This window comes from Harpia harpyja, chromosome 2, assembly GCF_026419915.1.
Source record: "Harpia harpyja isolate bHarHar1 chromosome 2, bHarHar1 primary haplotype, whole genome shotgun sequence".
In the NCBI taxonomy this organism is placed as follows: domain Eukaryota; kingdom Metazoa; phylum Chordata; class Aves; order Accipitriformes; family Accipitridae; genus Harpia; species Harpia harpyja.
Window position 1 is genome coordinate 34162970 of NC_068941.1, and position 27208 is coordinate 34190177.

Consider the following 27208-nt stretch of genomic DNA (forward strand, 5'->3'; position numbering starts at 1 on the left):
ATTCCTCCTCTTTCAGGGTAGCCGGGGTCTCCTATAGCTACTTAGGCATCAAGTTAATGTGGACTAAGAAATGAAGCAGAGGTGAAACCCCCAAACCTTTTCTGAGCCAAAAGAGAGGGAAAAAAAGAGCTATGACCAAAAGAAAGCAAGGGGCCAGAACAGTTCAGGGGCACTCCTGCTGTTATCTGAGAAGCATTTTCTTCTTGATCCGGGTGAAGTTTTCTTCTTCTGACTACTAAGCAGTAGTCAGAACTGCACAATCATAACAAAAGCCAGTTTGTTTAATGTCAAATATCATCTTCATTATTTACCTTGTGCTTGTAAATGGAAGATTTTAAATTAAAAATTCAGAAAAGTATTTGTGATACTGGTAACTACCCTACTTTATTTTATTCTTTTAAGAATAGTGTTATTTTAGAGGAATTCTGTCTCTGTTATTACCCTGCTCTATTGTATAGTGTTATTTTTCTTCAAGTAGCTTTTGAAGTCATTTGTGGGGGAGCTGTACAGGTCATTTACAGAGGAGAATAGTTTTTAAATACTGTTATTGGAACGTGCTTTTGTAAGATATTCAGGTATATAAATTAAAGTGGTGTGAAGTTGGGGGTTTTTTTTACAGTAATCTCAAAATAAATTATCTTCCCTTAAAAAAAACCAAACCCAACTAAAGCCATTTATATTTAATTTGATGTTTTCCAACTGTTCTGCTTATGGTTCAGGCTTTTTTAGAGGCCGGTTTTAAAAGTTCCTTGTAAAAATGATTTTTTCAACTTGCAAAGAATTTAGAAATAGACTTAATGGATAAATAGAAGAAATAGTGGGAAGGGGAGCTACCTCAGCTCACTGAGATGATGAATTTGAAGTTTTAGTCCTTCTAAATGAATCTTCACAACCATTAAGTGGTCCTTTTTTGTGGTTTTGACTCATTTTTGCTGTAAAGCCACAAACTATTTATTTTTATTATGCAATTGTGTCACTGTAATAGAAGGAGAATGAATTTAAATCTGCCATATGTAATTTCACCCAAAAAGTGATGGAAATATTAAAAGCATCGACACTAGTTTTCTCATTTTTTGCTAATAGCAGTATTAAGCCATTTTTATTTTACTGAGCAGCAGAATGGCTGCCAACTGTCAGACTAGGATGGGCAAGAGTCGAATGTGGTTTATTTAAATGGAGGGTGTCTGCCTGGCAGAAGTTTGCATAAATGTTAGCGAGCTGTTTTCTGTGTCTGTCAGTGAGTAGGCTTCAGAAAATCCCAGGTCACTCTGGACATTCTCATTGGGCACAAAATGGAAGACATTTAGCAACCTATTCAGTTTTTGTGGGAAGCAACAGTCTAGTGCATCAAAAAAAGTTTCTTCTCCGATTGACACACACTTTAGTCAATGGAAGGAGATGAATAATCAGAAGAAATTGTCACCCCCTTCAGTCAACGTTGCAATACGCTGCATTTCCTATGGTGCTGTGTCATATTGCAGTTGTGCAACTTCATTGCTGGCTGTTAAATGATAACCAGCCCCTGGAACTATGTTCCTCCCGAGGGAGCCACAGGTGGGAAGGCTGGAGGAAAGGGGAAAACAAAGTATGATATACCTCCTTCTCTACATGTCTTTGGTGTGGTATATTTCTGAAGTACTTTTGATTCATGATGTTTCATCATTTATGAAGGCATTATCATGTTGCTTTCTTGATTCATTTTTCTTTGACTAAAGCTGAGGAGAACCATTCTGAAGGTCACATGTTACTAGATCTCATCAGGATGGCTTAATTCCTAGCTTAAAAAGGTAAATTGAAGATGATTTATGTAAAGTTACATACATGTCTTCCAGCATGTGCAGTATACTGTCTCTAGCATAAAAAGTATTTGATGACAGCTCATCTTCAGCTACAGAACTAGAATGGTTACAAAATTGGGTGATGACCAGCAGCACATAGTGAAGTCAGCACTGTCTACATGAGAGTAAGCATCTGAGCGGCGATTGCATTCAGAACTATATGTAAATGCTAGTGGTGAGATTTACTTCATGTAAAGTTAACTGAGCTGTCTTTTTAAAAGTGAAACCCCACCCTTATTTTTCTGGTAACAAAAATGTAAAGTGCCAGCACCTTTTACAGTGGATGGAAGCTTCAGCTTGTGTTGACTGTTTAGTCCCATGTTGATTACAGATCCTGCCTGCAGTCTCCTGTAACTGTATTGTTTAAAAACTTCTATGTCTTTGTGTTCAGGATAGTTATGAGTCCCTCTGGTTTTCGTGGTCATGTCAAAATTACCTTTTTCTCCATGAGCAAAGAAATACTTGCTCTTCTATTTCATAAATGGCTCTGTTCACATCCAAGAACAGATGTATTCTGTGCCTGTGCAATTTAGAAATTACTGAATTTCAGGAAACAGATTCTGAAAATTAAAATATACCCTAATTAGGTTAGAGATACTGTTACCAGGTTGAGTAACTGCATTATTAAGATTTTACATTACATGCGTCTTTGCAAGAAGACAGAAAAGAAAAGAAAAAAAAAAAGAAAAAAAGGAGAAGGAAGGAATGAGATTTAGTTTTAGTGTTTCCCAAGCTGAGGCAGTTGGCCCATAAAGTGAACAATAGAAAGCAGGACTGGATGATTTTTATTGAAAGACCATATTATTGAAAGCTCTCCCTCAACACATTAATTTAACGTATAGACCTGTAATACGAACAGCTGCTGAACCCACCCCCATTCTGTGTTATTCCAAGTGGTCTCAATGAATGGCCTGAGGTTTGAGTAATCTACAGCACCTTAATAACCACTTGTTGCTATACAAAAAATTTAAAAGTGCATGAAAGTCTAGATTTGGTGTGGAACATAGTGTTAGCATAGTGTTGGGCAAACTTCATGCTTTGGAAAATCAGTTTTGATAAGGGCAGTTATGTAGGCTTATTGTAGAGTTCACTGTATTTTATCTGCCACATTTTCAACATGATTTCTTTCCTCCTTCCTAGCCAAATTGATATTGTCCCTTTCTCTCCTGCCTGTACTCTCTGCCATCTCAGTTATACCCAAGCCACATTCAGCCTTTCCCTCTTTCATCTGACTTCTGACTGCACTGGGCCTATGTACAGCTATGGTCTCTTCTAGAAATAAATAGCTGTTTCTTACCGATATGCTTTGTAATACTCTGATTTACTTTGTTCTATTAATATTGCAAAACAGGTTAATCGGATCCTGTTTCAGATACAAACCTGAAGTCCATTAACACAGGTTAACACTAAACTTGGCGTAGTGCTTTAAAAATTGGCTATGGCATAAGTATCTGTATTTCTGCCCTTTAGCAAACATAGTCTTCTTGCGTGTGTGTGTGTGTGTGTCTGTTGACAAGAATGATGTGAACTTTAAATGGCGTAAGACAAATCGTATTAGTATTCATTCATACTATAGGGAGCACAGTCTCGTGTGCCTAGCGTTTGAATAATATGAGAAGAAAGTATCATCTGTTGTACAATACTATGAATGAAATATGTTGAAAATGTTCATTGGAAGAGCAGCATTCAAACTCTGAGTGATGAATGCTTTTCTCTGTTATCTCCAAAGTGTGGTTGTGAGGAGCTCAGATAACTGTGTGAAATGGGTGCTTGTGGATACTCTGCCTCGTTCCCTGCTGGTGGCAGATCCCAGAGCCTACGTTTGTGACTATTCAGAGTTATTAATTCACTTACCAACCCACCTTAGTGCCAGGGAAAGCTAGCGACACCGCTTTCAGACTGGAAATGGCTTGCAGCTTCTTTGAGGCTGTATTCTATCATAACTAGCAGTCAAGTGCTGCTGCTGCTGCTGGGTCAAGTGGTTGAAAGCTGATGAGCAGCTCTGCAGGCTGTGTGTGCTGTGAGTGTTACTGGTCCGGTAGCCAGTCACACGCGCGTGGCTGATGTCTCTCGTTTCTTTCCTTTCTCCCTTCTAGCTGCAGTATTGAAATATGAGAACAACGTTATGAATATCAGACAGTTCAACTGCTCTCCTCATCCATACTGGCTTCCAAACTTCATGGATGTGTTTACCTGGTCCTTGCCATTTGTGGGCGAGAAAGGTACGTAAATTGGCTCTGTTTGTAGAAACTGCAAAACGGTTTCTTAGTCACTGTGCATGTCGCCTCATTTATTTGAAATGGCAAGAATAAGTTGAAGACAGATGACTTGCTTTCAAGGACAAATTTGAAGAAATGGGCCTCAGAGGGGCAAGCAATTACCAATTGTTAATCACACTTCTCTTATGTTTTTATAATTTCCACTCTTTCCAGGCTATGATACTGTTATGTTTCTGCTGTAGAAATAGATTTTATGGCGTTGCAGGTGCATTCACTGAATAAAATTCTTATTAGTTGTTCTTTTATAAGTTCTTGGGTGTTCCCTTGGGTATTGCTTACTGCTCAAGTGCCGTCACAACAGACTTCACTACATCATGGTTACATCCTTACCCAGCTGACCTTTCTGATAAGACCATGGGTTGCTTTTTCACCAGAAAACACAGAGCTCGTGATGCTAAGACCCAGTCTGGTTAACTGTTCCTGGAGAGAGTAGAGACATGGCAGGAAGAAGGAAAACCTGCTCCTCAGCCCCTTCTCTGCCCAGGGCATACAGTGCCTCAGCACTGGCGAGAAGGCTCTAAAGAACATAAATGATGTTTTATTGAAACACGATGCTCTTGATGTTGCCTGAAGACAACTTCATGCTATGAATGGCAAGCACACAAAAGGCATGAAAACACTTTGGTCTAACATACTAAATGAATACATAATGCAAACTGCTTAAACCCCAAGTCATTTTATTCAGGGCCTGAGATGAAGCTTGCTTTGATCCATCCATTATAGTATATTGCTGCAACAGCAATTACTGCCAGAAAACTATAATAAACTCTTAAAAGCTGCTTGGAATAACAGTTCTCTCTTAACAGGCAACTGGAAATACAGCCAGCTGTGGCTCTTACCTGCAGTCATCACCGGCTTTGTTTTCAGCTACTCTTTTGTATGAGGAGAGCTGCTGGTGAGATGCCTGAGGTCTCTGTGAACAAAGCCGATAGACAATGAAATAGGGATTAACAAAGAATAGACAGCTGTTTCCACTAATGGAGACATTACATAATCCACACTGACATGTGTTGCAGACTCTTGTGAAGCAGATAAAATGCTTTCATTTTCTTTGGCCATAAACTCAGCTAGGCTGGTTTTAGGATGGGCCTGTTCTCCGTCCACATTGCAGTCCTGTAAGATGTTCTGTGACGTCATTTTTTCAGAGGCTTCTTATCAGTGGCCTCCTCAGGTGGGGCTGCAGGATGCACAGATTTGTTGAGATTCTGAGACCATGAATGCTGCTGCTTCTTTTTTTCTTGGGGTTTTTTTTTTTTCTCCTTCATGTCTTCCAGTGGTCACTCTTACCAATTGCTTGGAAATTTTAGATCCCCAAGAAATGAAATTAGTGTTTTCCCTTTCTCTGCAAAACAAAACTCAAGGATGTAAGAGTTGATGTTCTACACAGCTTTTTATTTATTTCCTTTCTTTTATAGATTTTTTTTTCCCTCAAAAGCCAACCAAGGTAGGAAACTGTTAGTTTCACTGGTTGTTGTTAATGTGGAAAGTCTTTCCACTAATCCTGTCAAAGGAAAATATTAAATCCTTCACTAATGTAGGAAATATATAGCTTTGTCCCACACTTCTAATGTTCCAAGCCATCAGAGTTGTCACAGAAGAGGATTTTAATAACCACTTGATTAAAAAAATTAAAGTTTCAACCTGTGTAGCTAGTGCAAGACTAGACATGCCTGGTAACCCTTTTAATGATGCTTACTACATGTAGATGTAGTGGAGTTTCTCTCAATCTGCTAATGATTTTACCTCGTAACTTTGGCTTTTTTGATCTCTAAATTACATTTCCTTGGTTGTGATTTTTCCTGGGGTTTTTTTTTGGCTGTTCTTATTCTGTGCGCTCTCCGGTTAGTGTCTCACTGTTGCCTTTCCAGAAAGAGCTGGGACCAGGTTAGGGGTAGCCTGAGGCTGACCTTTCTGTGCCCAGGTTGCAAAGTAAGCAAGCTGAATATATTCTGACTGCACCGATAATGACGTTTCTATTGAATATAGAATAGTTCTGGCTGGAAGAGACCTACAATGATCATCCAGTCTATTTGTCCTGGATTTCAAGGGACACTGCCCCTTTGTGGACCTCTTACAAGGGTTAATGTTTTGTTGAACTGAAAGTATAGTGGCCAAAACCTGGATAAATTAATAAATATTCTGTGATCCCTCTTGCTGTAACTTTTTCAATTGCAATGTCGTTCGATTTGCTGAACAGGGAAATCAAATCCTACTGCAATGTAGCAGCAGGAGGAGAGTGGTCAGGTCTGTTGTCCAAGTAGAGTGAAAGGCAAAACTGTATTCAGGGGGCGAAAACGAAAGTTACCTAGTTCATTGACAATTGCAAAAAGAGAGATCGTAAACACATTAATTTTTTTTAAGGTCTATTTGTTGTGGTGTTTGTTATATTTGGAACAATTTTTATGGAAACCTGTACTTTTTATTAACTACACAAGACACTTCAAGCTTATATTACTACATGCATAAAACAAGATCATGTTGTTTAAAAAGTGGTTGCCATTTCTGTACTGAGTTTTCATTAACACTACTACAGCTAGAGTTTGCTCTCTATCAGACCAGGAAAGCTTAATATCAACATTTTGTTTTCCATTTCAGTGACAGAGATGCTGGTGAACGTGCTGAACATCTGCTCGGATGATGAATTGGGGACAGAGGAAGATGGGTTTGATGGTAAGAGCCTCCTGCCCTTGGTTGAGATTGTTTGCCTTGAAACTACTTTAAAAGTTTATTTACTAACCGTGGGATAATTTTCTGAGTCCCATTTAATTTCTGTGCCACTGAAAGCCACTGTTGTGCTAGACTCCAGTGGATTTGTTTACTGCATGCTTTGGAAAGAAGTAAGAGATCTTCTGTCCTGTTCTAATCCTTTCCTTGGTCTCACTCTTTTGGTTAAAAAAAAAAAGTATTTCCCTCCGTGAAATCTGGTTTGTGTTGTCACAAAGAGGTTAGATGTTGATTTCATGCATAAGATCCCAGGGATTTCCATAGAAAGTTTAATTGTATCAATGAAATGATCTTCCTATAATGAAATAAGCTTCCTGCAGAGCTACTTCCAAAACATCAGTACCACAACTTTGGAAGACTTGAAATATTTCATTAGTCACCTCTTTTAATGCACTTGTGTATCTAAAAGGCTTTAAGAAGCAGTAGAATCAATAAAAATAAATGTGCAAACAGAGGAATGTTATGACCTGACATTTCTGCTAAGAGAGGAATGGTCACTTCTGTTGTTATTTGGGTTGGAGTTTATATGATAAGTTGCCTTGTACCTGTTGGTTTGACTGAAATGATACTTTATATCTTGCAATTTGGGGATTCTTAGAAGTCAATTTATTTTATTAGACATTATTTTCTGTTAGGCTGTGCAGGAGTAAATTGCAGCTCTCCAAAATGCCCCTTCTCAGTTGAGCAAAACCGAAAAAAATTCCCATGCATCCCTAACATTCTTATTAGGAATGCTTACAGTGTTTAAAAAACAAAATATTTAGGAAAAGAACAGAAATATTAAAAAATTCAAAAAAACAGAACCTGGAAAAAAAACAAATATTCTCCGGATGTTTGTAGGTAGAATGAATGAACAGGGAGAATGAAGAACTTTCAAGTAAGACAAATAATTAATGAAGTTGTAATTAATAATTAAACTTCTCTCTCAAGGTCTTTATTTTTAATCTTTGGAAGGGGAAGCTAGATCACAGGTTTTGACAAATGTTTCCTTTGTGATGGAGAGGAGTATGGATGATAGCAGTTTGATTTTACTCTGAATAGCCAGATGGAATTCCCTGTTCTGCATCCACCACGGAGTGTGGACGTGAACAATTATCTTGCAAGACTTGGGACAAAGACTGAATTTATTGAAACCAGTAATCAGTGGAGAGAAGAAAACACCTGTTTGCATATTGTGCCCAATTTTTTTTCTCATGAAATTTAAATAAGTAGCTACTGTGTAATTAAAGCAGCATGTGAAACAGTACGGAGGCACACAATGAGTAAAAACTGTGTCAAATTAAATACAGTAGCAACAAAACCACGTGCTTAAAATCCTTGGCTCAAGAAAGCACTTAAGTGCAGGCTGAAATCCCACTGAATGCAATGCCAAAGCAAAGGCTTTATGGGAAGGATTTTTAAATTAATTCAGCGCTGGCCTAATACTTTCTTTTAAAGTTGTACTATAAACTTCCATTGAGTACAGATAGGCCAATGCCTGTAGCCCTTTTTGAAAATTTTAGTGCGTCAGCGTTCCCATGCCTTAAGCTATGGTTCAGGAGCACGTTTTCCAAAGTAGAGTCAGAAATGACGAGGCATTAGGGGACTTTGGGGACAGCAGCCCTCTCCGGCTGCAGGAGGTCTCCACATCTACTGCGGTTTTTCTGGGAGGAGGGTGAACCCCACCGCGTCTCCCTGTGGTTTTTACTACAGCACTCCTCCAGACGCGGAGTTTGCAGCATTGCAGGTGTCTAAGCAGGGAGACAGGCTGAAATCCTCTGGGCTTGCATGTGTGTGTACTGCACAACGATATCTAACAGTGTTAAAGTTTCCAGATGAGGCATAATTAAACCATTCCTGGTACTGTAATGCTACTACTGTTGTCTAAATCTGCTTTCAGGTTTTTTCTGTATGAATGATTTTTCTGTATAAAACATTAAGTTAAGGAAGATATTAGAAATGTCGTCTTCTTTAGCATGTGTAGCTAAAACCAGAGCTGGCGTATGTTCATGTCTGCTTTCCTGGATAATCCCCTTGGAGTTGTAAAATGGGATCCATGGCACTGATGCTGCGGCTTGCTGTGGGTGCACGCTTGTACCTTCAGCCCACTGGAAGTGGTGGGCTCGTGGGGATCGTACACATGGAAGAGACTGGAGGATTCAGGCATAAAAGTAAATTTGAGGGTTGATTTAAATTTGAATAGAGGCTGATGTCTTTAATGATTTCGTGGTGGGTTCTGATGTATTACCTGCGCAACAAAGGAAAATCCTTTTTTTCTCAGAGATAGTTGAGTTCCCTCTCTTTTCTTATTTTTTTTCCTTAGAGTCTTGCCTTTTGGCGGAGAAAAGACAAGATGTATTTCATTTGTGTTCTTGATGAAAGAGACTGGAATGATTATCAGCTTAAAACTGTTTCTTTAAGGGCTGTATATTGACAGTCTTGTAGTGGTTCAACATGTCCACTATTCTTCTTCAATAATTTCTGTCCAGCTTCCTTGGAGGACTGCAGCAGTACAGTCCTATTTGCCCACTGATATTTTTCTTTAGCAGCATTTCCCATAGAAGGAAATGCCTGATATCTGCAACAGCAGATGCGTTTTGTTTGATGGAATGATTCTTTAAAATCATTGCTTATTTTTATATCATCGGTAGTTTTCAGGGCTCACTGCTGATTTCCTTTCTCTCCTTGCAGTTTGAACATGCCCTGACCTGGGTTCCCACATGTAATGAGAATGATCCATCACTATGGTTTGCACTGATCATTCATTTCATTCGTTATCTTCTCTTACACTTTCTCGCCCTCTGTCTTCCCCTCTCACTTCCCCCTTCAAAACAAAGCCCCATCAGTATTGCCTGACCTCACTGCATGGTGTTCTTGTGAGCCCTTTTTTTTAATTATTATTATTATTTTTTCGTTCTGAGTCATGCATGTTGCATCTAGCCATGAGCAGGATGCTCAACAGCATGCAGTCCCTTTTTTTTCTCTTCTTTTTTTTTTTTTTTTTTTTTTTTTGCTTAAGGAAACACATCATGGGGATCTGATCAATTTGTTGTAGGCAGTTTCTGTGTATGCTTAGTGGGAGAAAACCTAAATAGCAATCGTAGTGCCCTTTATCCCATATGTCCCTGCTGGCCTGTATTGGCCTTTTGGTTTCACTTGCTTTAAAAATGAGAGGATATGATAGGTCAAATTTTCTTATCTCTGATAGTTTCCTCTTGCAGTACTTTCTCTTTCCTGTTTGCTATAGTGGTTGCAATATAAGCTGATCCAGCAAAAAATGTCGTGGGTGAACGTTAGCTCGTGTGCTCTATGGTTTGTGCATCAAACATATCGCTTAGCAATAGGAGCTGCAAATACTTCTACCTAGCCAGCATATAGTCAGAGTCCTGTTTTATTTTAATTAGCAACATTTCTGGCCTCATGAATTTGATTGAAAAAACTAAGCTGCTAATTAAAAGGGTGCAATAATGTAATAGACAACTTGACACAAATGCACTGCTTGCTTTGTACGCATCGCTATCACGAGTTGGCATAAAGACACTCCTAAATTACCTGCATTAATTTTTGTATTGCCTTCAACATTGTAGCTCGCAGCCTTCTCATGGAAAAGCCACTGTCACAGTGCTAGCTGCAGCATGTATTCCTCAGCTGGAAGACAGCTTCCCCAGTACAGTGCTGTAGTCTGAGCCTAAAGAGAATTACCAAGTCAAGCACCTCCTGCCGATCAAAACCTGGTTCTGCTGTGAACAGCACAAAATTTGCCACAGCTCTTCAGTGCAATAAACTGCACTTGGGGCAAGTTCTGCACCAACTAACACAGAGGCTGGCTGAGCAAAAGCAAAGGCCTCATCATTATAGTCTCAGTTACTTACCAATGCCTTGGTAAGGGTGTTCATGATACTGCCTGGGCAGATGAGGAAGTCTTAGCTTTTCAGTGTGTTAATTTTTAACTAGGAGAGAAATGGAGGGGTTTTCCCACTGGTTTATGTTTGTTCTTCCTCCAAACCAGCAAGGTTGGGCTGCAATGTATACCTACTCTCTGTGAGTTAGTGGCAGAGGGGCATTTTAATGTGATCTTTTTATTTATTTATTCATTCATTTATTTGGCCAGATATGGTTATTTCCATGCCCAAACCATTTTTCATGTAAGCCATCGTACCGGACATTGGTGTGCTCTGCCTCTGGACCAACCTAGCAGCGTGCACTAGATAACCAGTGCCCCCAAAACACATGTCATGGTGCAGTTGTGCCTGGGCACCGAGTGCTGTACTCGTACCATGGCGGTATTTGGATTTGATAACTGTAATCTGCTGGACCATTTGAACAAATGCATGTGCATGGTAGATGGCAGAGATTTTGGTAGAAGCAGCAGACATGCCTATGATAGTAAGCTATTCTTTCAGATATCAGACATAAATTGGAAGACTTGGCTTGATACCACTAAGTAAAGAGGGGTCGTCAGGCAGGCACACCCCACATAAACTGGGGGGACTGTTTTTGAGAAGTGATTAAGCCTTATCAAAGCAGCTGCAATAATGTAGGAGAAAGTATACATTCAAGGGGCGGGTGGTAACACCGAGGCTAAGCTCTGCTGCTGATCTTCTGCCTGCATGTTGGTTTCCTGCAAAACCTACTAACAAGGCTTTAAGCTGAAAAGGTTTTTTTTCTTTTTCCCCATGGTTCTCAATCTGTTTCTTTCCTTTTGGATGTTTCCTAATTTGTTTCTTTTCTGTTTTTCAGACTTTACTTAAACATTGCGTTTCCATTGATGTTGTCAAATGTTCTATATTATTTTTTATTTTCATTCTACAAACATCACTGATCTTTTTCTTTCCCCCCCTTTGGAATTCATAAGAAGATCCCATTTATGCCCAGAAGAAAGGTATTCAATAAGTTGGAAGGCTTAAGTTTAATTAATTTGCCTAGTGCTTAATTAGATAATATATAATATATTAGGATACCAGTGAGACATTTGGGGTTGGCTTTTTTACTCAATATTGTTTTCTATCTGTTCAGTCCTACATCTCAGAATATTTTCAGACTTTATAGGGGTTTTTTTCATTGATCTGTTTCTTAATCTGAAGGCCTAAATTACATTTCACCTAAGTCCTACATATCCGAGTTGCAAGATCTGTTTGGATGCTACAAATCCGAAATCCAATAGAACTTGTTAAATTACTGAATTAAGATTCAAAGCTTTTATTCTACCTGCCGAATAATTTTTCCACTCTGATTTTAAACTTGGCTATGTTCATGATTTTTTTTTCAAGTTCCTTCATGCAAATAGGGTTTGTTTAGAAATTGAAAGAAAAGTAAAAACTTAAGAGGATATCAGGCAATGTTTGCAAAGGCTAAAATTAACCCTTTCACTCATAGCCAGTTCTAAGGTTATGACCCATTTGCTTTCACATAAGTGCATGCTTAAGTGTATCTGAAGTAATTCATAAGGATTTGCAGTAGTGGTGAATTTCAGAATACTAAACTGGAGTAGTCACACTTGAAATGTGAGGCTAAGCTTTATATAAAACTAGTTAGGGAATCCAAATACTATATCACATTAGTAGTATTCAGTCAAAACTAACAGGGCAACAAAACATTGTGAATATCAGGTGCATTATTTAGCAAATAATGTTTTAAAAAAACAAACAGGATAAATAAAATCATTAGTAATATTTAGTAAGCAGAGAATATTTTAAGTCATTTTCACAGATCTGTTACAAATTAGGAAATCTTTTAAGTGTATTTTTAGTAACCTTTTATGTGTATTGATGAGAAACAAAATACTGCCTTTGAGCCTGCTGTGTTTTATGATTAAGTATTTTTTTCCATTCCCATTTTATATTTAAGTGTAGGGCATTGTATTTCACTTCAGTCATAAATTATAATTCCAGTTTTCAGTGCTCAACTTTTCTGGAAGTTAAACAGTGACTGAAAAAAGTTGAATATACTTCTAAGATCAACTAGAACAGTGTGGGTTTGTAATAAACAAGTAGGGATAGTTACACTTGGGGGGAAAAAAAAAAAGACAAGTTGTATTTAAGTGCTTTCAGAGTAAAAAAGGATGAAAACCATGTCTTGTGTATCTTGAGAGTACAATTCGGTGAGATTGTAGTAACTGAGGCAGGAATGTACCCCCTCTATTTCCTGAAGAACCCAACTGAATCATTGCTGTTTAATTTAAATTTTCCATTAAGCTGTTACAAATATATTTAATTCAGTTACAGCTGAATTACAGCTGTTTCTCCCACTCTTTGTTGTCTAGAATTAGACACTTATGCCTATTTATATCTTTGTATTTTTTATACCTTATCTTCATATGTGGGAGATTTGAAAGCCATCATTCTGAGCATAGTTTCTTTCAGTTTGAACTTCAAGATACAGGCTCATAATTTCAAGACAGCCTAGGTGGACAGTTAGAAATGCCTGGAAGTAATGCGTTTAATAGCTGCCCCAAAAGATGGGTGCGTGCAAAAGCAGCATGCATGATTGTAAGACGTCTACTTTACACTCCTCAGCAGACGTACGAACATATCGCAGTACGTACGCTCTTGCATCCATCACCCACATTGGGCAGTGCCTTGCTCCCCTGCCCGGTGCTCTCAGGCGGCTGTCTCTGCCGCTGCCTCGGCTCCCTGGGGCTGTCCCCTCTGCTGCCATAACCGCCTCCCTCATTTTCAGCCCTTTCTGCTGTTTTAGCTTCCGTGATAGACTCCACTTTATAAAATGGATCAATTTTCTAGGAATTGAAAATAGAAATTTTCATTTTTGTCCCTGACTTCTAGAGCAGTAAAGGAGGAAGTGTTATCATGATGCATAGTGGTTTTCAGGTTGCCCTCTTGAACCTCCAAGGCAGGAGTTGTCAGGCAGCATCCATACGAGCCAAGGTTACCTATCATTCAGAAACCTTTGGGAGAAATCTTCATGATGTGTGTGGTTATGAGTGTGATAATTCAATTAAACTGGTTTACTTAGTATAACACGGCATTTTCCTGGGGACGCGGGAGGTTCTTATTAAAAGAAATTCCTCGTTCTGGTAACTTAGTACTATTTGCTTTTACCATTCAGGTGGTTCTCTCTTGGATGCACAGACATTATTCTAGGTTTTGATGATAGCCAAGTAACAAGTACACATGCAAACTTAGGTGACCTGTAGTCTCTGTTCCAGCATATGTTTTTTTTAAGGCAGATTATTGTGTGAGTTCACAAATTTCAAAGTAATTGTAATTTTGAGCAGTGATGAGAAGGAAGTTGCTCTGTGGAACTCTCTTAACCACTGCCAGCCAATGCAATCCCTGCCTTTTCATGCTGGTTTCCAGGACTCTGCCTTTAGGTTTCATAACCATTTAAATACTTTTTAACTAGGAATGGGAAAACCCTAACTGGACCCTCTTGGCCTTAAGCTTAACCCACTCACTTTTTTTAAAAAATTAAGAGAAACATGATTGGTTTTCACTTAAAATGGTAAGATTATGAAATAGATTTTAACTCCATTGTTGTTTAACTTTTCTTTGAACTCTTTTTTTTATGGTTTGGGCACTGTTCATGTTGAATATCTTTTTGGCATTTTGACTATTTTCTAAGAAACTCGTTTTCAAATGAGTATGGTCTCTGAAAGTGTTTTTGAAATAGAAAATTAGGTTACATTGATGAAAAAACATGCAGCTTTAATGTGTAGCAGGAAAAAGATCACATGTCTAAAGGTACTAATAACTAGATCGTTCAAAAGTGATCAGTCTTGGGCTGTAAATAACAAAAAAAATAGTATTTTTGGTTTTGACTACAAATGTGGCTTAGTTTGGCAAATGGCATTAGTTTGGCCTTACTATGGCATTAATATGATGTTTGTTGTATTTAGAGTTCAGAATAGTGATGTATCATTTACAAATCCCTATAACAGTTTTTAATGTGTTTTCCATAGGAGCAACAGCTGCTGCTCGAAAGGAGGTTATAAGGAACAAGATAAGAGCAATAGGAAAAATGGCTAGAGTTTTCTCAGTGTTAAGGTAAGGTTTTGTGCTGTTTCAGATTTTTTTTTGATGTTAAAGACATCTTTGAATGATTACTTAGAGCACTCTACTGTTAATCAAACAACAAATTTGATATTTTAGTATACCACCCAACTGAGTTTTACTGTAACCTTTTAAAAATTGTTTTATTTATACAATACTGCTATTTATTATGGCTCTGAATAATCTTCCTTAGGGCTTTTGCTGAACATAAACCAGACAAACAAACAAAAGACATCAGCAAAGAAAATTGCAATTACCCTTTTTTTAAAAGACTTTTGTTCACCAGGTGTACTAATTAAGTCTTAGCCACTGCAAGGCAAGAGTTAAATGTGGAGAAAGGGCATGTTCCACATCGTGTCTCATTAAAAAGGAAGCCAAGTGTCCCACTTTATCAACCATAGTTGTTGCTACAGCCATGAGTAAAGATGATTAAAGATGATAGCATTAGGGTCATTTAACTAAAAGTCCACGAAATCATTGTGCAGAAAACAGCAACTCGTTACCTTGGGCTGTACTCCTCCAAACACATGAACATGAGTAACTAATTGCTACCCAATGTTTAGAACTCTCCATTTGATGTCTCTGAGCAGAAGAGAAAACATGCTGTACTGTGCTGTGGTCTAAATATAGAAAATACAGTTCTCCCCCCCCTTTCAGCAGAGGGATTTTTTTCACAGGAAATTGTATGTTGCTCTGCTGTAGTCAGTTTATGGCTGTAATGGTTAGTGCAAAATCAAGGGATTTTTAAAAAATGTATTGGTATGATTGTATGATTGATATAAAAAGAGAAAATAAAAATTGTTCCTTGAAGAATATACTCTTAATTTCAGATGAAACTCTCAAAATTGCTTGATTTGAGACTCTTCTGCAGCATGCAAGCAGTGGGCAGGTTGTCACTGGGGCTTCGCATGGACACAGCAGTTCGCACACGTTGCATATTGCAGCAGCATAGCTTTAAATAGCATACTGAGATGGAGGACTTTGTACCTGGGGTTCCCAAAGTGTTATATGTGAATTACTAGTGATGCACAAGCTACTTCAAAGTGGTACCTATCAAAAAAAAAAGAAAAGCTGGCATCATGCCTTTTCCCTAAACAAGACGGGGGAGCAATCAAATGTTTCCACCTGCTCCTCTGTACCAAGTCTGGCAGAGAGCCGGGAGCTGACATTGCCACCACCTTCATAAAACAGCATGATTATTTTTCTGTGATGATAGTTGAGCAAACAAAGTTTGGGAAATGTGGCTTTCTCCCATAACCTTGAACTGCAGCTTCTGGATCTGCTGTATTTTGTTGTGGAGCACCTTTTGAAATACAGGATTAAATCAACAGGAATGTGAACTTTAATATGCAGAAGGGCCTGAAATTGGATGCTCAGCTGATATGTTTGAGTTTTGTTAACTTGCAGGTAATTGACATCGCCTATATGTGAAAGACTTTTTCAAAGGGAACTATGGGGCAGAAGCTTTCTATGGTTTCAGGGATGGAAGAAGGGTACAGGATAATTCTTGCACGTGCCCTGTCTAAAGTGATATGCATAAGCCTCATAGCTTAGGGTTTTAGCACCATTTGAAACTTTGAGCCCTCTTAAATTATTTCATGAAAATCAGCATTTTAAGGCACTGATGGAAATCATACTTGATCTTTCCCTGAAAAGAAGTCAAATTCATCTCAGAGTTGTTCATGAGACTTTTTTTATGCCTACCCCATGCATCCCAACAACTCCAGAAGACCAGAATGGACTGTATGTGGTAGAAGAGAAGCCAGCGGTTCACTCACTGGAGCTGCTGAGCCTTTTACAGTTCTTGGTTACTGATGGACCTTAAAACTTTGCAGGAAGGACTGAAAATGAAGAGTATATTTGTTCTCCCTTAGCTTTAACCAGCAAATACATCCTTACTGTCGTCAGAGGCATAGTCAGCAAATAAACAGGTACCTCCAATGGGCAGTTTTGCTGACCAGTCTTCCAGGGGGATGAGTGACATTTCATCCCAGCCACCATTGCCCCCCTTCTCTTTAGCTGGGAAAGATTGATTCTCCTCAGCTAGATGCCAGGCGTCTAGACAGCAAAGATTACACAAGGTTAATCTTGCAAATACTGTTCCTATAGAACAGCCTGGGTTATTTTTTCTGTCTTGCCAGCACAATCCCCATTTGACACACAAGTGTCTGATAACTCGGTATAACCCTGTAAAGACTGCAGTGACACCATCATCTAAACTAGCCTATTTCAGAAACCTTTGAAGTTCCTGTTTGAGTCACTGCTGGTTTATGACATTTTTTTCACTAATTCTTGAAAAGCGTTTCTGAGCGATCAGCACCTGATGTGACCATCTTCAAAGGACTCAGTCGAACATCTCTTCTCTGAGCCAGAGTTGCCAGCTTCCTCGAGGATGTAACCTGAATGTAAAACTGAGATCATTTCAGCCACTTTCGTCTCAAAATTAGATATCAAAATAGTGTTGTATTGAGTTTCAAAGGTTATAAATGAGCTTTGCTGAGAATAGCCATTATAGAAAGATTGGTTTAAGCTCAGTGGAAGAGCTCACGATTCCCTGTCATTGACTCTCCGTGACTTTTTTTCTCAAGTCTGACTTTTCTTTGGATATATTTAGACAAGAGGGAGGTAAATAAAATATTATTTACCAGTTTATTTTTATATATATATATTAAAAAAACAGTTTATTTTCCTTTTTTTTAAATGGAATTAAAGGACATCAGCTAGAAAATAAGGAACACTGAAGGCTAAAAAAATCTCACAATTTGTGATACAGAGGTTTCTTGGGAATATGCAGTTTGAAGATAATAAAAATACAGTGAATAAACTTATCCTATGAAGGTGAAGCTAGAAGTGCCATTGCAGTCTAATTAAAAAAAAAAGAGAGATTAAATGGACTGAATTGAAAATGCAGATTATGCATTTGTTTGCAGGGGCAAATAATCAAGAGAAAGCAAAAACTTTGGTGTATGACTCGATGTTGAAAATACTGTGTTAATTCTGGAAATATTTAGCTGTTGCATTAGTTCTGATTGCTTAGGAAACTTGCAAGGAAAACAGTCACAATTTGATTTTGACTATTACACAAAGAAAAGTGTGTACAAGGAGAATAATTTTCAAACTAAAAATAGAACTTGAAGAGTATATGTAGTAGGTACACAAGAGTTGTTTGAAATACATGAGTAATTCAGGGCACGTAGGTCTAAAGAAAATTGTAAGTAGTAGAATTGTTGAGAGACAGTTTTGATAGACAAAACCACATTATCCTCAAGTGAACATGGAACTAAATTCTGTCTTTGTGTTTGCTTCCTCCAACTTAATGTCATTATATATTTCAAAGCAAAGCACTTCAAAATAGGTTTCCCTTAAAGAATTGGGGTCAATTTTGCTGCTGAGGAAGTATGTCATCACAGACAGCATTACAGTGCTCGTAGAAAGCTGTATTTAACAGCTTGTCTGGATAGAGCCGTTGTATTCCTGTTGCCATGTATTAAAAACTGTATGTATTTAAAGACTGACAAAACATATTTAGGTTTCCGAAAACATTTTTCTTGAATCCAGTACCATTTTTAGTATACAAAACTATTAAGAACAGTCCTAGTAAGGGTGGAAGTGCTTATTAATTTTAATGAGCTTTTAGCTGCTTTTTTTTAAGTGGATGGTGATCATTAATAAATAATGCACCTGATTGCTAGCGTAGACAAAAGCAAACCAACAATTTAAGTTGATTTTGGACCACATGGTGCAAGACATTTAAATGTGTTGTTGGCAATAACTGCTCCTTTGGTCCTCTTCCCATCAAGTTTGTGGTTTTATGTATATATATTCAAATGTATGTCATACTTTGTTTCATAGATGCAGGTTATAGTGTTAACTATAGTGGGAGTCTGTGTATGGTGTGGTGCAAAGGTGAACCACTTACATAGCAGTGCGGGGAACTGTACTGATGTGGGTGTTATTACCGGATTCAGTCTATCTTGGTAAGGAGATTGGAGATAACCAAATCATTGCAGGGCAGGTGTAGCTTAAGGTGTCTAAAATGTGTTCTGTGTTTAAAAAAAAAAAAGACAATTACTTACTTTTGGGGTTTTTTTCCTTCTGCAGAGAAGAGAGTGAAAGTGTGCTGACGCTGAAAGGTTTGACTCCAACAGGAATGCTGCCCAGTGGTGTGCTCTCTGGAGGAAAACAAACACTGCAAAGCGGTAAGCATGTTTGCCTGTGTGTGTCATTATGTGTAAAAAAACCAATTGATTTTCAACTGCAGAACCCAAGAAAAATAACCGCAGTCTTCTCGGAAAAAAATAAAGGACAGAATAAAACAGGCGGTTTGTTGTACTGGAGCCTTTGCGAGCAGTTCGTGTAAGGCCACTTCTCAAGACTTATTGCGTACCACTGATTTACAAAGAAAGAGGGGGGGAAAAAAGTCCCAGAAAATCAACTGTTCAGAATGGTAGGTCAGCATTGCATGTGAAGTGCGCTCTTTCCACAGTTTACAGCATCTTTGGGGTTTTTTTTGAGAGCAGCCTTTGATACACAGAGTACTGAATGTTCAGCTTGGATAATGACACTCAAATTCTTATTTTATCTGATTTGTTCTTCTTTATAGAGAATCACCAATGGAAAATAGCTCTAGAATTAGATTTTCTCTCCTAGCAATTCTAGGTGACAGCATGATAACAATTTCACTCTGATTTAAGCCCAAGTGAAGGGAGGCTCCTACAAACAACCGCATTTGCCTTGTACACAAACATAATACAGATTGTCAGTTCAGTTTTATACCAAGTGCTTCTAGTTACAGGAAATCTGTAAGTCTATAGTAGGGCTGCCTTTGATGAAATATTCCTTTTGGAATAAGGAGCTGCAAAGTATTTAATTTACTACTGTAAGCTCTCCTTTTTTTCTGTGTGTATTGCTGTAGAGTATATTGCAGGCACACAAGAATGTCTCTTGCTTATTGAAGTTCTGTTGGCAGTAGATGTAAGAAATAGAAATGCTTTATAACCTTAACACAGTCTCAGCCTCTTGTTTTTCTGTTTCCTTCCTGGACCATTCTTTCTCTGTATTTTTCCCTTTACTGTCTCTTTTACCTAGAAGATTCAGGTATACGGTGGTAAACCTTCTTTTCCCCTTTTTTCCCTTCCCTTTTTTCTTTTTGATGACTTGTGTGTTACAGACATAGTAACGTTCTGCTTTGAAAATGCTGCAATATGATTTCACAGGATGCCTTTCTTAATGGGGTCGTGGTCTTTACCTAGGCTTTTCTCCATATAGTTGCTTTACATTTGTCAGAAGAATTGGTCCAAGAAAACTGCTATTGTTGCCCTGGCAAAATATTAGGAATTGAAATGAATTTGAGAAAATTGCCTAAAGTTCTTGTTACAATGGCTAAAAGGAAAATCTCCTCATACTGCAGTATTCTGGCTTAGTAAAACATTACTATACACAAGCTTCTGCATTAGTTAACATGTAGTACCCCATTCACCAAATAATCTGAAGTTTACATAGTTTCTGTTAAGCATACTTTTGTATTACCATACGTATTAACAGAAAATATGAGTGGTATGTTCTGTTGTGGAAGTATACATTTTAGTCTTCATTTTTTTTCTAATGTGTCGGTGCTGGTTTGGATCTGGTTATTCATTTTAATTTCTCATCCTACTTATTGTGTTTCCTTTTCTTTTAAGTTTGCATTCGTTTCGTTCCTTGGGTTTTGCCATCTCTCTTGCTCTGTAGCTTGAGAGGCATAGGCTTATCTTGGTGCATGCAGGTTAGCTCCTCTCATTTCCCCATGCAGCAAGATAATAGCATACATATTTTAATATTGTTCTCAATCCATATTTAACATCCTAATTAAAAAAAAAATTGTTTGAGTTTTATGGAGGATGAAAAAAGCTTTTATGTAGGGGAAAATAAGACAAAAAAGAAGAGAGGAATTCCTAAAAACTTGGCTTCTTGAGCTATTCTCTAAACCAGAGAAGTTCTTGAGAATCAAAATTCTTTTAAAATACTTGAGCTGTACCATTGCTATATTGAATTGCATTTGCTGATTTGCACTAGCTTCTAAATCTCTGACTGTAGAAACAAATTCATGCCAAAGCTGATGGGTAGAATCCAAATGAAATTCTGTCTTTAAGAACAATGAACGGTTTCAAAACAGTGGTAACATGGTATTCATAACACTGCAGCAACCTCCCGGTTACAAACTTTTCTCTCTCTGACCAGGCTTTGCAATTTTGGAGGTCCAACAGCTTTCAGTCTTGTATCTATGTCCATTGATTTAAATAAAATACTAGAAGAATGCTGTTTTCAGAGATGGGGTTGAGAAGAAGGACACTTACAGATGGAGCAGACTGGGCGAGATTGCAAGCAAAGGCAAAGCTGTCTGAGCAAACTCTGTCCCATGCTGTGGAGAAGTTTCTTTTAGTCAGAAGAGAGAAAAAAATCATTCTGAAAAGTTGTATATGTGGCTCTTTTGCCTTGTACTGGCAGCTAATACATTTCAAGCTGACATCATAAGTGGTACGAATTTTGTGTGATGGCTTTATGCCATTTTTCATTCTCTTTTGACAGGGCAAATCAAACTGTTCTTATTCAAAGCTGGGAGAATTATATAATGACCTTTTCAGGTCAGATGTGCAATATGGAAGACATTTTCATTTTGTAGTTCTTTTGAGTCAAAAGAAAACTACTCAAATGTGTCTTTAAAAACTTTTAGTTTGTGAAACTTCTGCTTCAAAACAAGCTATAGCTTAATTCAATCTGCAAATTATTGTTTTTGTGTAAGCATTTCTCTGTGTGTCTGTTTTGCCAAAATCCAGCACTTACAGTAACATTAGTGTTGTAGCTCCTTTGCTATTCACTGACTTGTTCTTGGAGTTAAAATCCTCTGCTCATTTTTCTCATTCGTTTTGCTACCCCTTTCTTCTCTTCAGCTACTGTTGAGGCTATTGAGGCTGATGAAGGTAAATTGGCCAGTCCCCTTTCTGTTGGTGCCACAACAGATAAGGGCTCTGCTGGGTGTATTCATTTTGCTGTAGCTTGTACAGATTGTGTGGGTGTTGGGCTAACAGTTGTGGCTCGGTATTAACCAAAATGTAATTGCTTTAAAGGGGAAAACGTTTTTTGGTTTTTTTCTGTTGCTGTTGTTGTGGGTTTTTTTGTTCTGAAAGTTACAATCACGTTGGAATTGCTGTATGTTGAACTAAGCACTGAGTAATGCCACAGGAGGAGATCAGGGGACTTGGATTTCACGGGACATAACTCGGCAGCAGCTCGTAAATGCTCTGTGACACATAGCTTAAAAGCTGTGAGCTGGAGGCTGGGTCTTGTCTCCAACTCAAACCATCCTCAGCAATCTCTGGTGGAGGAAAACACACAGCTTTTTAGAAATATTCTCTCTTTTTGTTTTGTTTTGGGTTTTTTTTCCCCCCTTTTTCTTTTTTTGCTTCGGTTTGTTTCCTTTCTTTTAGGTCACTAGTAAAAAAAATTTTATTGGTCTTTTGTTACAGTTCAGCATGTTTCTGTTTCTCTTTAGAAGTAAAACAACATGAGACATTTGTCTGCAAGATGTCTGCTTCCTCTGGTAGTGGCAGTTTACACACTGGATATTTACATTAGAGCAACCATTAACACCAGCACCATTTTAGCTACAAATATAAAGTGACTGGCTGCCTCGGAAGATTTCTGAATGTTTAGTATTGAAAACTATGGTGCTTTATTGACAGACCTCTAATTTAACCCTTAAGCAATTTTTAACACTACGGTTAAAACCTAAGTAATCACATATTGCAATGTAGATGCGCAATATTCAGCATTATAAAGTTTTGGAAGAAGAATTGTCAGAATTCCCCTTTAAAACAAAATTATTCAGTTGTATTTTGTTCTTGCCCCTCTCAAATTTTCTGTGGGTATTTTTTTTTTAGTTAATTAAAAAAAAGAAAAATCTGATGATTGCTGTCCGTTGGTAAGATGTGCCCTTTTGGCCAGTTGAATTTGTTTTTGATTTTTGTAAAGCAGTGAATAAAATTACAGAACAAACAAGTAAGAGAAAATACAACTGCTTTCTAAATAGCAGTGAGTAAGCTGCTATTTATGTTGGAATTATCTATTCCTATCGGCAATCTCTAATCTGCAGTGTGCATTCTCGTTGACAGTTTGGCTGTTTTCTGTGATTTTCTGTGACTATGTGTTGTGTTTTAGTATACTCTCAATGTAAACTGCTAATACTCGTTGTCTGACCAGCAACTACAGCAGAGCACCTTCCTCATTATTACAGACGATAACTTGTCTGCTTGAAATACATTCGATTGAACATGCCCCCATTCCAGCAATATGCACCCTTCAAGTTAATTCTTGATTTGCCATCCTTGCTAGTTAGACACTGTAACGGTAGTCGTAATGACTAGTCTATGTAGACGAAGCTAACGATGGAGAAAATGTTTTGCCCTTTACCAATTGTCCATCTGCAGTTTGATTCAGGGCCCGATAACACCAACTGGGCTGTGCTACCGGCAAGCTCCAGGACACAGCAAGTGTTTCAGCTTCAACACGGCCATCCATTAAACTATTGCTTTAAGGGATTGGCCTGGGTGCTTGTTAGACATCTTCATTTTTGTGGTAGAAGATAAAGTAAAAAAAAAAAAAAAAAAAAAATCCTTGAAAAAACTCACTGTAGGGCCTGTTCTGTTTTCACTGCTCCATCCCTGCTCACTTGACTAATCACCATTATGTTGTTGTTTTTCTGAGTTGAAGTATAATACATGTTAAAACCCATGCACTTCACAAAGTTCCAATATAACGTTTGTGAAACTGGCTAAGGAACTAAATCCTGAGGCAAACAGGATCTATCCATTTTCACAGGAATGGTTGGCAAAACTATCAGCATGAAAACGCTTTTCTCACTCCCCCCAAAATGCAAGGACTGGTAGATTGGTACCAGGGATGTTCTGGGGTTTGGGGTTTGTTCGCTGGGTTTTTTTTAACAGAAGTTACCAGCTTGTCCAGAATCGGGACTGCATATTGGAAGGAGAGCAGGAGTACTTCAGGGTAAAGAGAACATAAAGGGAGGGAAGGAATATCGAATTTGATCTTTGAAACTCCCTTACCATTTTCTCTTCGGGGAGTTTGCAGCTTCCTGGTACTAACACACCATTTCTGCTCTATGGCATGTTAAGATAGAGACATAGCAAAAGTGCCAGTTCTGGAAGTGCAGTGCATTGATTTGGTGCAGATAAGAGAAAAACACACAGAAGGCTATGACAAATTATCTACAGAGTTGTGACCTGCTGTTTGCCTACAGTGCTTTTTTCTCTTTTGCTTTAAATCTAAAGATCTTCAACTCTTCAATTAAAGAGAGAAAAAAAATCAAATAAAATAAAAATCACACTCTACAAATACATTCCCCAGCCTGTGGCTGCCTTCTGAGGTTGGTGTGGCCTCATCAATGTTGCCGCTGAAGGCCAGATCAAAAGTCCTCAGGTTCAGTTGGAACTTTGGTCCTTTGTCAGTGCGTTTCCAAAGTTAAATTGTACAAATGCGCAAAGGTTACGATATCCCTGGTCTGCGTTGCACGGCGTTACTGCTGTTTGACTCAAGCTGCTTTCTAGAAGTCCAGGGGTGTGTCGGGGAGGCTAACTGCCCCGAGCGATCAACAAGCAGCTCGCCTGTGTTGAGAACATAAGACAACCTGTTGTAGGGTCGCCCCAGATCTCCCATAGCTTTAATGTATATCCCGCAAACTGGCCTCACCATGTCATCGCCACCTGTAACTGGGCAGCGCTTTTTCCCCCGGTCTTTGAAAGTCAAATGGGAGTTTTGCTTGATTAAGGATGTTCCGGCGAGGCACGATGTCTTTAAGGCTGTAAGTGATGACGACAAATGCTAACTCACCGGCTCACGGCTCTGCCCTAAGCATGGTTCCTAATTGCAGACTGTAGTTTCATGTCAGCTTCTCAGCATTTTAAGCTGAACCCCAGTGGACAACAAAATACTGGAATTTGATCTTGTTGAAAAAAATAGTTGTGTTGCAAGAGACGGTGGTGGTTGGTTAACCCCCAGCTCCTTCTGAGTACGGTAAGGAGTCAGTCGTGTTGTCAGATCTTCTCATTGCCGCCTTCGCAAAGAAGGACTTTCGCACTCATTGCTAAGTTGGGGGAAAAGCTACCGAGAGTTTTACCTTGCTAATTTTACTTTTTAATAATCCTTTATTTAGCTATCAAAGGATTTTCACCCCAGCATAAGATCACTAGCTTCGAAGAGGCCAAAGGCTTAGATCGAATTAATGAGCGAATGCCTCCGCGCAGAGACGTGCCATCCGATGCCAACCTTAACTCCATCAACAAGGCAATCTCCACAGAGACTAATGGCACGGACAGCAACGGCAGTAATAGCAGCAATATTCAGTGACCACTGTCTGGGAGGGGGGCTGAGCTGCAGGGCGCGATGGGGTTGCTGCACATCAGCAGTGGGATGTTCTTGCCTCTGATAATAGCTTACTTGCTCTGGGGGCCAGGTGTTGGATTCGGTTTACAAAAATCATCTACGAAGAGATCGTCAACTTTAATTTGGTGGGAGGGGGGGTGGGGGAGAGACACCTCCTTTGGATATGCCTTTAAAATGCTTGTAGAAAAATGAAAGCTCATGCTGGTATATATTGCAAAGTTAGGGGAATGAACATGTTTTCCTACTGCATTGGGAACGTCTAGATATGTTACTGAAAGGCCTTTTATTATGTTACTGGACATGAAAACTTTGTTTAATTTCTTACTAACTATTGTACGTTTACAGTTGCAGCACTAAACATGGACAACATTGAAACATTTTTAACAAAATGTACAAACTAAATAAGGACTATTTATTGATAATGTTTTGCTACTCTTGTCAGACAATGGCTATGAAATAAATTAGGCAGTCTTTAAAAATATAGAGAAAAAAAGAAAAAAAAAGTATGTTGGAAATTTGTTTAAAATGCCAAAAAAAAAAAGAGAGAAAGAGAGAGTGTGAGAGAGAGAGAGAGAGACAGTTTAATTTTGTACAGATTATGCTTACCTCAGGTTTCTTTAGTGTGCTTCAATGCCCTTCTTTAAATATAACACTTATCTTACTAATTTGGCAGCAATTATCCTTTTCTTTGTTTAAAAAAAAAAACTGGAATAATGATAACATTTATCTTTTTTTGCTGTTTATATTTAGGGGGTTTGGTTTGGGGGGTTTTCTGGGTTTTTTTGGTAAATCAAGTCTTGGTTGTGGCTTGCTGAATTTAAATATTTATGAGTGGTGCATTTTTAAGTATAGTGAACAAGACACCATATTAAGTGCAGTGAAAAGCATCTATATTCTGTAAAAATCTGCCTATGCATGTTTTTTAAGAAAAAATGGCTGTATAGGCCTGTATGGGACTGTAATGCGCTTAGTGGTCTGACTTATACTGGAAATGTATGTATACTGGCGTACTTTATATTCTCTAAAAAAAAAAATGCTTAATGCCTTTGAAATTTTGTAATCAAAAAAAAGCTTTGAAAAATCTAAGGGGAGAGTATTCTTAAAGTTTTTAACATAAGCTTGTCAGTGCACATATAGATGGGTAGCATGTTTAGCAAACCTTGTGAAATTTAAATAAGTTTGTAGTTACATGTGAAATTCTAAATGCATGATAACTGTTAATGTCATAATGGTTTAGTCATTTTGTTCTGTTCTGTCACGTGCCACAAAATGTGTAATTTTTTCACTTTTTTCCCTTTGTATATCAGTTACGGGTTTCAACTGGTTCATTCTAAAAAAGAAAAAGAAACAAAACAAAACAGTCCATTGATATTTTTTAACAATTGTATAAGTGCCCAAGTAATTCACTACAGCCTACAGCCTTGCCTTTGTAATTTGACTTCGAAATGTTGGCAATCAAAGCATGCACTTGTAACAATGAAAGAAGCATTTTATATTACTACTCAATAAAAATGTGCATGAACTTAAGCACTCTTCCCTTTCTTGCTGGCTCAGTTGCAGAAGCACAAGTGCATGTGCGCTTGTTGCTCTCTTTCACTTTGGACAGGAGAAGACCGTTGCTGTAAGAGAAGAATGACTCATTTCACAATTCAAGGTCAGTTCTTTACTAAGAAAAAAAATCATTTATTACCCAACCGTTTTAGGCTACTGAACATCTGCAGACTTCCCCCAAGTTCTGGTTAGAAAGTTGGGTTTTCATTAAAATGAGTAGGATGTATCCCACAAGCAGAGTGCAGAAGAAAACCTGTGCCCTCTGTGTGCTTCCCCCCCCTCATCTGGAGTGTTCAAAAAGGTCAATTAGTATCATTTACAATGTTCCTTTAAGGAAAAAAAATTTCAACCATTTCAGATTTCAAATGTTCTCTTAGTCAGAGGTGAACTG

The 27208-nt window shown here is 38.2% G+C and overlaps 1 protein-coding gene across 7 annotated transcripts in view; it reads left to right on the plus strand.

Moving 5' to 3' along the window:
* The window catches only part of PPP3CA (protein phosphatase 3 catalytic subunit alpha), a 202824-nt gene extending 176031 nt beyond the window's left edge, over positions 1-26793 (plus strand). For 3 of the 7 annotated variants that reach the window (XM_052775541.1, XM_052775526.1, XM_052775550.1), the window contains exons 9-15: positions 3935-4060; positions 6713-6787; positions 11676-11702; positions 14739-14823; positions 18931-19028; positions 21759-21788; positions 25037-26793. In XM_052775541.1, coding sequence (XP_052631501.1) covers positions 3935-4060; positions 6713-6787; positions 11676-11702; positions 14739-14823; positions 18931-19028; positions 21759-21788; positions 25037-25230 — 635 coding nt within the window. In that variant the 3' untranslated portion in view covers positions 25231-26793. The remainder of the gene's footprint in view (positions 1-3934; positions 4061-6712; positions 6788-11675; positions 11703-14738; positions 14824-18930; positions 19029-21758; positions 21789-25036) is intronic. The other 4 variants (XM_052775533.1, XM_052775570.1, XM_052775561.1 and 1 more) reach the window with 4 other exon arrangements.
* Positions 26794-27208: the final 415 nt, after the last annotated feature.